General features: G+C 43.1%; 1 protein-coding gene and 1 long non-coding RNA gene across 2 annotated transcripts; both read right to left on the bottom strand.

Moving 5' to 3' along the window:
• Positions 1-586: 586 nt before the first annotated feature.
• LOC139024977 (uncharacterized) lies at positions 587-5656 on the bottom strand. The gene is made up of 2 exons (XR_011476372.1): positions 5090-5656; positions 587-5042 (listed from the first exon to the last, which is right to left on the bottom strand). It is a non-coding gene; the product is annotated as an uncharacterized lncRNA (long non-coding RNA).
• Positions 5657-6036: 380 nt separating this feature from the next.
• Positions 6037-9781, bottom strand: abch1 (ATP-binding cassette, sub-family H, member 1). The gene is made up of 4 exons (XM_070439980.1): positions 9778-9781; positions 8667-8810; positions 7777-7881; positions 6037-7008 (listed from the first exon to the last, which is right to left on the bottom strand). Exons 1-4 carry the CDS (start codon positions 9779-9781, stop codon positions 6911-6913), a joined length of 351 nt encoding a protein of 116 aa, XP_070296081.1. The 3' UTR covers positions 6037-6910.
• Positions 9782-9890: the final 109 nt, after the last annotated feature.

Here is a 9890-nt window from a genome sequence, read left to right as displayed (position 1 = left end):
CGCCTCTCCTTCCTCCTCCATGCCCCCGCCTCCTCCTGACTGAGAAACGCCCCCAGGTATAAACCATGCATGTGACTACACCCTGACTGAGAAACGCCCCCAGGTATAAACCATGCATGTGACTACACTTGACTGAGAAACGGCCCCAGGTATAAACCATGTATGTGACTACACCTGACTGAGAAACGCCCCCAGGTATAAACCATGCAGGTGACTACACCTGACTGAGAAACGCCCCCAGGTATAAACCATGCATGTGACTACACCTGACTGAGAAACGGCCCCAGGTATAAACCATGTATGTGACTACACCCTGACTGTGAAACGGCCCCAGGTATAAACCATGTATGTGACTACACCTGACTGAGAAACGCCCCCAGGTACAAACCATGTATGTGACTACACCCTGACTGTGAAACGCCCCCAGGTATAAACCATGTATGTGACTACACCTGACTGAGAAACGCCCCCAGGTATAAACCATGCATGTGACTACACCTGACTGAGAAACGGCCCCAGGTATAAACCATGCAACATGAGTCAGTAGACCACCATCAGCAGGAAAAACAATCCAACCAAAGACACGTTACTCATGAAGGTTTTATTGTTTCAGAGACACGAAGAGTATTTCAGAGCATGTTTGCTGTCACAGCATATACATGATATCACAGAGGAGTATGGATCAGACCTGGGTTCAAATACTACACTGAATAAAAATATAAACGCAACATGCAACAATTTCAATGATTTTACTGAGTTACAGTTCATATGGCAAGGAAATCAGTTCATAGGAAATCAGTTCATAGGAAATCAGTTCATAGGAAATCAGTCAATTGAAATAAATAAATTAGGCCCTAATCTATGGATTTCACATGACTGGGAATACACATATTCATCTGTTGGTCACAGATACCTTTAAAAAAAAAAGGTAGTGGCGTGATTCAGAACCAGTGAGTATCTGGTGTGACCATCATGTGCCTCATGCAGCGTGACACATCTCCTTCACATAGAGTTGATCAGGCTGTTGGTTGTGGCCAGAGGAATCTTGTCCCACTCCTCTTCCATTGCTGGGGGAAGTTGATGACTGTTGTCCCACTCCTCTTCCATGGCTGGGGGAAGTTGATGAATATTGGCGGGAACTGGAACACACATCCCAAACATGCTCAATAGGGGGTGAAATGTCTGGTGAGTATGCAGGCCATGGAAGAACTGGGACATTTTCAGCTTCCAGGAGTTGTGTCCAGATCCTTGAGACATTAGGGCCGTGCATTATCATGCTGAAACATGAGGTGATGACGGCGGATGAATGGCATGACAATGGGCCTCAGGATCTCATCAGGGTATCTCTGTGGATTCAAATTGCAATCAATAAATGCAATTGTGTTTGTTGTCCGTAGCTTAGGCCTGCCCATACCACAACACCACCACCACCARGGGGCACTCTGTTCACAACGTTGACAGCAAACTGCTCACCCACACYAAGCCATACACGCTGTCTGCTATCTGRCCGGTATAGTTGAAACCAGGATACARCTGTGAAGAGCARACTTCTCCATTGTGCCAGTMGCCWTCGAAMGTGAGCATTTACCCACTGAAGTCGGTTACGATGCCGAACTGCAGTCAGGTCAAGACCCTGGTGAGGACGAAGAGCATACTGATGATCTACCCTGAGACGGTTTCCGACAGTTTGTGCACAAATTKTTTTTCTGTGCAAACCCAGTTTCATCAGCTGTCCAGGTGGCTGGTCTCAGARGATCCCGCAGGTGAAGAAGCCGGATGTGGAGGTCCTGGGCTAGTGTGGTTACACGTGGTCTGTGGTTGTGAGGCCGGTTGGACATAATGCCAAATTCTCTAAAATGACATTGGAGGCGGCTTATGGTAGAGAAATTAACATTAAATTCTCTGACAACAGCTTTAGAGGAGATTCCTGCAGTCAGCATGCCAATTGCGCGCTCTCTCAAAACTTGAGACATCTGTGGCAAAACTGAACATTTTAGAGTMGCCTTTTATTGTCCCCAGCACAAGGTGTACCTGTGTAATGATCATGCTGTTTATTCAGCTTCTTGATATGCCACACCTGTCAGGTGGATTGATTATCTTGACAAAAGAGWAATGCTCACTAACTGGGATGTAAAAAYAWTTGTGAACAAAATTTGAGAGAAATAAGCTTTTTGTGCGTATGGAACATTTCTGGGAACTTTTATTTCAGCTCATAAAACATAGGACCAACACTTCTTGCGCTTATTTTTGTTCAGTATATTCAAAATACAGTKACTTAAAATCCTTTAGCTGGGCTTGATCATGTTTGCCTGGCACAATGGAACCAATAGAATAGTTGCGCAAAACTGCAAACCCCGCCCATCTCGCATTCCAGACAGGCTAAAAGCAAAGGATCAAAGTATTTGAAAGATTCTAAATAGTATTTGAACCCAGGTCTGGTATGGATACATATATAAAAGGCCCTTTGGGGGGGAACATAGAGGAGGTAGAAGTATAGAGTCACAGACACCAGCAGAGCTGACGCTATGGCTGTGTTCCAAATGCCACCCTTTTGTCTTTATAGTGCACTACCTTTGACCAGTGCCCATAGGCCTCTGGTAAAAATGAGTGCACTATGTAGAGAATAGGGTGCCATTTGGAATGTAACCTATACATTATGGCAGCTAACACGTTACCTGAACCCTATGCCCTGGCACAAGGCCTTCATATCATTGTCATAACAAATGACATGAAAAGTCTTAACATCATCTATAAGCTAGTTGGCTAGTGGTAACTAGCTGACCTAAATAACAGTTTGGTGTCATGACAGTGTTAAGTCAGTTGTCATAAGCTGACATAACAGGTTATATATATATATATATATTATGTCTGTTATAACAGTGCTACAATCTAATGAAGGGTTTGAGGGCTTTCCAACCCCAATTCCAGTTTGTGTCATGACAGTGTTATGTCAGTCGTCATAAGATAACATCTGCAGTCATAAGTGTTTATAACACCTGTTATGTCATTTGTAAGACACATACATTCCAAATGAATGTGGATGTGTCCCTTAAGATGTGGGAAATAGCAACACAAGCAAACACATAAAAGGCAACAGACCGTGAGCAATGCAGGAAACACAATAAATATGGAGTTCCACGTTAATTAACACTTAATAAACTCAAAGGTTCAGTCGTGATGGTCCTTGACCTCTTGACCCCAATACGGTACATATAAATARTTATGTCACTTTCCTCAATTGAAACTTGATTTGTAGAACACTCTTTCTCTATAATACAAACTTGACTTTTCGAAAATATGCCACGTTAAACAAGAACGTATAAGAATGCACCCCAACTGACACACTATTCCCTATACAGTGCACTACTTTTGACCAGAGCCCATAGGGGTTTGGTCAAAAATAGTGCACTGTGTAGGGAATAGGGTGCCATTTGGGAAGCACAGTAATGTAACTTCTGCAGTCACCTTGAAAAGTTGCCTTACGGTCTAAAATTCACAATTCTGCAGAAAACATCWATCAATTCTGATTCATACAGTAACACACATGCTGGTGTAGATGCTTTAYCTTCATAACTTAACATGGTAACTTCTCTATTCTAATATTTATAAACAACAGAGTGACGTGAACTAGCTCCTTCTGTCGTGAGCTATTTTCAGCCTTTGTCGGTTCAAGTCATCAGCACTTTGTCGGTTCAATGCMTGTAAACATATTTCTCAGTCAGTAATAGTGGTCAATGGCACGACTTGAAGGATGGACACTAGAAATAKAAGATATGAAATCTCAGAACCCCCAGAATACCATGGGCTGCTGTCAATCATCCCCAAAACCCAATAGAAACTCTGAAATATATAGAGAGCTCCCATTGGATCAGAGAAATTGATTGATCCCGCCCAGGGAAGTTAAGAGACCTCAATATCTGTTGTTGGACACTTTGATTTCACATATGGAATAATACATTATAATACCAGCAGTAATAAAACACAATGAATGGACATGCTGGAGAGATGGTATTAAAACAGAACTGACTGGATACTCTTTGCTATGGTTCATGTTCAAGGGTTTTACCCAGCAGCCACCACTCTGTCCAGCAGCAGGGGGGTGATGGGAAGACAAAAGTAATTAAAAGCTGATGACCTTCTCAGGTAACACACACACACACACGTTGTTGTATATTATTGTATTTTAAATGTGTGTGACTGTCCTTGTCTATCAGTGTACCAGTGTTTTGTTACTTGTCATGTTTTGTGTTTTTTGTGGACCCCAGGAAGAGTAGCTGCTCCTTCTGTAAAAGATAACGGGGATCCCAATAAACAAACAAATAAACACGATCACTGACAGAACAGCCAACCACGACGGGACAAGCCCCATGCAATCACCATCAGGACAATCAATCAAACTGCCCTTTTTTATAAGGGGTATGCTGCAAGCACAGGCACAAAACAGACTCCAGCAATACAGAATTCCACCAATAACCAGAAGCCAAGGCTACTTCAGCAGCAAGCCTGAAGTGAGGTTAGATCACCTGGTAACCAATAGAGACAGGGTCACCACTTCCTGTCAAAACAGGCAACAGAAAGCAAAACAGAACAAAATACAGACAGAGACCAGAGCTCATATCCACATTTAACCTCAGAGTTGGTGGGCTGGTCTAGGATCAGGTCCCCTCCTGTCCATGTAATCTTATTCATTATGATCTAAATGGCAAAACTGATCCTAGATCAGCACTTCCACTGTGCTTTATGAATTCAGACCCAGAGGCCCCTGGAAATAGCAGCAGGAACAAAAAGAAGTTTAGTTTTTTTTTGTCCAACATTGAGTTTAGCATTTCAGTTCATCAAAATACACGTCTATCCATACTGTAGTGCAGATGACATAGCTCCTTGTTCTCCCCCGTGGGTTCTACTGTCCACCTTCTGGTAGTCGCTCATTGGTTAGTGGGCGTGCCATGATGAGGTTAGCCAGTTGTCTGGTTTTCCCAGTTATTGGGAGGTTTGCTCGCATGCTAATCGCACGACATGGACATCGTTCTGTGGCCGAGCGCCTGGACAGCAGCCGGGCCGAGCGCCTGGACAAAGCCGGGCCGAGCGCCTGGACAGAGCCGGGCCGAGCGCCTGGACAGAGCCGGGCCGAGCGCCTGGACAGAGCCGGTGTCGACACCAGTTGTAGAAGAACATCTACTGAACGTGAATTCCCATCATCAGAGAACATCCTTCAGTAAAACGTCCGTCAAACGGCAGTCCTTGTTGTCGTGGCCATTCTTTACCCAGGCATCAGTAGCGAGGAAGAGCTCTATCCAGTAACACCACAATACCAAAAACATTCAAATTGTATTTCTTTTTTTACACACAGTTCCCTCAAAAAATATGAAATATATAGTATAATATATCTCTCTATCATTTGTGTAAATACAGTCAACATATACTGTAGAAGAGGTTATTCATAAAACGTCAACAGCAATTCTAAATATAAACCTCCAATCAATGCATTGTCATGTTCAGAACAGATGGTACAAGTAAAACATGCCTCAGGCCTATAATAACCTGTCCTGTGTACGGTGTGTTCCGGAGCAGATAACACATGACGGTGATCAGGGACCCTATTTATCAAGCGTCTCAAAGTAAGGTGTTGATCTAGGATCAGTTTAGCCGTTTGCATCATAATAAATCATATTATGGACAGGAGGACCTGACCCCAGATCAGTACTTCTACTCTGCAGTTTTCTCAACCTCAGTTCTCCGGTCCACCAGCCGTTTGACTGATGTCTGATTCACACTATAGCAACGTCCTGAACCGTACTGGCTCTGATATTTTATCTTCACGTTATCCTTTCCAACATGCTTTCAGCAACTATGGTGGACGCGTAACCACGCCAGCCCAGTACAGCTTGGCCCTGCAGTGTGATACGCTACATACCCAGCAAGCACAAACGTTCTGAGACCTATGTTCTATGAACTTGGTAGAGAGAGTGGTTGTTCTATGGTTATTTAGCATACAATCTTCCCACAACTTCCTGGGATAGTTGCAGGATATTGCTTGGCTTTGGAACATTCTCAGCACATTTAATGAACTTAACTCCAAAAAAAATGTATTTCATTACGTTATGTATTTCAACGTTTCATATAAGTTAAAATATAGCTGCATTTCATTAAAATTTGGTAATGTTCTCCAACTGGTTTGACATTGGGAATGTTCTCAAATAGTTCAGAGAAGCAAGACGTGACAATTTTTGCTTGTTCTTGGAACTTCTCTTCTCAGAATGTTTGAAGAACTTTCAGTTTTACCAGTCAGGAAACTATGGCTTCCTTCCCACAACCATGTGAAACCAAAAACATTACGTTCCTTCAACTTCAAAGGAACCAAACGTGCTAGCTGGGCTTGTAAAACAACTGGGTTGAGAAACATTGCTGCAGGGCAGATTCAGGCGGCTGAAACATTGCTGCAGGGCAGATTCAGGCGGCTGAAACATTGCTGCAGGGCAGATTCAGGCGGCTGAAATATTGCTGCAGGGCAGATTCAGGCGGCTGAAACATTGCTGCAGGGCAGATTCAGGCGGCTGAAACATTCAAAGCATTGCAGCTTGAAAGACGACAGCATAAAAGAGCAGCCTCAACTCTCTAATGGAATAGCGAACGCTATCCTTTCTATGGAGTAGATTTCTACCTGCAAGATTTGGAATGATTCACCCCACCTAGTAGTCCTTCACCCATAGACTCTGGTTCTCAGGGTTAGCTACTTTGAGTTGACAAGCAGGAGGGGGAGGAAGGTGTGTGATTTTGCATGTCGGTGTGGGTGTGGGTCTGTCTACAAGAGGAACTCTGGAATACCAGCACTTTCTCCCTTAAAGCACAGTGTCCCCCGACACAGACATCCTGAGACTAGGAAGCCCCCCCTGGTAGACGTCTCAGGTCCTCAGCTTGAGGATGACGGTGGCCAGGATGAGGAAGAAAGTGTTCCAGCCCAGGGTGACAGCGAAGCCTCGCCACACCTCATCCTGGAGAGACCCCAGCCTGAGGGAGAGACATCATCACATGATGTGTGCGTGTGTTGTGTCAGTTTGACATGGAAGCTCAGGTCCTACTGAGACGTGAAGATGAGACAAGACAGACAGACAGAGCAGGATATCTGTCCTCCACTAAACCTATGACTAAGTCACGTGTGTCTGTCTGACTACTGGCATTGTGAATCATTTAGAACACAGTGTGACTACTGGCATTGTGAATCATTTAGAACACTGTGTGACTACTGGCATTGTGAATCATTTAGAACACTGTGTGACTACTGGCATTGTGAATCATTTAGAAACACCATGTGACTACTGGCATTGTGATTCATTTAGAACACTGTGTGACTACTGGCATTGTGATTCATTTAGAACACTGTGTGACTACTGGCATTGTGAATCATTTAGAACACTTTGCGACTACTGGCATTGTGAATCATTTAGAACACCGTCTGACTACTGGCATTGTGAATCATTTAGAACACTGTGTGACTACTGGCATTGTGAATCATTTAGAACACTTCCCTGCTGATTCTGGACGAATCAGGTGTCTAAAGTCTCAGGTAACATGTGTGTGTGTGTGTGTGTGTGTGTGTGTGGTGTGTGTGTGTGGTGTGTGTGTGTGTGTGTGTGTGTGTGTGTGTGTTGTGTGTGTGTGTGTGTGTGTGTGTTAGGGCTGATGACACAACTCGGTGCAGACTGGATATAAGCTTCAATGTACTGTGTTGTGTAGCTAATTGCTATTGGATAACGTGTGTGTGTGTGTGCCTGTTACCTCTGTACATGATGCATCGTAGGGCTTCAGAAGCGTAGGTCTGGGGCAGGGCCAGACTGATGTAACGTAGTGGATAGGGGATGCACTCCACAGGCCAGATTATACCTGTAGAGAGAGGAGAAAGAGAGAGGACTTTGAGAAACAGAGAGAGACTTAGAGAAAGAGAGAGTCTGTCAGAGAAAGAGAGACTTAGAGAAAGAGAGAATCTGTCAGAGAAAGAGAGAGTCTGTCAGAGAAAGAGAGAGACTGTCAGAGAAAGAGAGAGTCTGTCAGAGAAAGAAAAGTCTGTCAGAGAAAGAGAGAGACTGTCAGAGAAAGAGTTGTAAGAACTGAACTGAAATTAACTGAATAATATTTTATTAAACTTCATTGTGAGAACATGTAAGAGCTAATATTGTAGATTTACAAAGTGACCCCCCATAAAATACTACTGAGGTTTGTGTGTGTGTGTGTGTGTGTGTGTGTGTGCTAGCGTGCGTCCTTGTGTGTTGTAAACCTGGGTTCAAATACTATTAGGGTATGTGAATTACTTTCAAAGACATTTAAAATAATTTAGATATTTTCTATTTGATAAGACAATTAGCTGAAAATATTCAAACACTCCCATGCATTTAACCGAGGCATTTGAAAATAGTTTTTGAAAAAAACTTGCAAATAGTAGGCTATTTATAGGAAATCATTTGAAAATACTTTCAAATACTTTCAACAGAAATGATTCAGGCAAAATTATTAAATACACAGAAAATACGTATTTAAATAACAAATACACATGTATTTGAACCCAGGGTTGTGTGTGTGCGTGCTAGCGTGTGTTGTGTGTGTGTCTAGCGTGTGTGACGTACCACTGACGATGAGGTTGGGGTAGAAGACAGTGTGTGTATGTGACGTACCACTGACGATGAGGTTGGGGTAGAAGATACCCAGGGCAGCCTGGTTGGCGTTCTGTTCATCATCGATGGCAGATGAGATGACCAGACAAGGAGAACAGTCACACCCTGCAGCCCGATCAGAGCTATAACCAACACCAGGCTCCCCTCATTAGGGATCTGGAGGGAGGGAGGGAGAGAGATATGATATGATGGACTCAGGTACTGGTAAGAATAGAAATATATTCTCCAGACACCTCTTTGGACTAAGTGACAGCAGGGTAGCCTAGTGGTTAGAGCGTTGGACTAGTAACCGAAAGGTTGCAAGTTCAAATCCCCCGAGCTGACAAGGTACAAATCTGTCATTCTGCCCCTGAACAGGCAGTTAACCCACTGTTCCTAGGCTGTCATTGAAAATAAGAATTTGTTCTTAACTGACTTGCCTAGTTAAATAAAGGTTAATAAAAAATAAAGTGTCTCACACCAAACAATTAATGGTAAATGTCACCCAACAACAGTTCCATCCACGTGCCTATTGACAATCAATGGAGTCGGAAGTTTCTATTCTGCTGTTGACCGATCCAGACCTGGGGTCAAATTTTTCTAATTTTGACCCCAGGTCTGAAAAGTTTTTAAATGTAATTACGCTGCCAGATTATATTGAGGTTTATGGTAAAAAAATATAAACAATTCCAGGGTAGAGGAGAAAAGAATGTGCCTATTTAAAAGCTATAAATGATTGCAACGTTATATAAAATAAATAAAGTATCATGCTATAAAGGAGAAGCGTGACATTGATCCTTCAGAGGATTTATATTCTTCAAAAAGACATGGTTGTTTATCAGTCATTTATGAATAAAACACATGTGGAAAACGCAGAARGRCCCTTTAACATTTGACTAATTAAACTTGACCTGCTTCCCCTTTTCTGAATTATTTCTCAATTTACAGTATCAGTACAGTAATAGCACCAAGTGACCACTAGAWGGAGGTGTGGCACCACTACATAAGGTAGTGCAGTGTACCGTACCGTGTAGTATTGTAGTAGTCAAGCCAGAACTCAGCTTCTGCAGTCACAGAGGAGCTTTTGAAGTCAACTCTGCATTACAAGTCAACATCTCTGCCTGACTATCACCCATATTCCCTAACACTCCACTATATATACATCTCCACAGTCACACCGTGCTGCTCAGTGTGTGCACAACACAATATATACATCTCCACAGTCACACCCAGCTGCTCAGTGTG

Source organism: Salvelinus sp. IW2-2015, unplaced genomic scaffold (assembly GCF_002910315.2).
Source record: "Salvelinus sp. IW2-2015 unplaced genomic scaffold, ASM291031v2 Un_scaffold2093, whole genome shotgun sequence".
Taxonomy (NCBI): domain Eukaryota; kingdom Metazoa; phylum Chordata; class Actinopteri; order Salmoniformes; family Salmonidae; genus Salvelinus; species Salvelinus sp. IW2-2015.
This window is presented reverse-complemented; position numbering and strand designations above follow the sequence as displayed.

Coding starts and splice junctions, on each gene's coding strand:
- abch1 (XM_070439980.1), bottom strand. Junction 7,882..8,666: donor CCCCAACCTCATCGTCAGTG/GTACGTCACATA, acceptor CTCTCTCTACAG/GTATAATCTGGCCTGTGGAG. Junction 7,009..7,776: donor ACGATGCATCATGTACAGAG/GTAACAGGCACA, acceptor TCTCTCCCTCAG/GCTGGGGTCTCTCCAGGATG.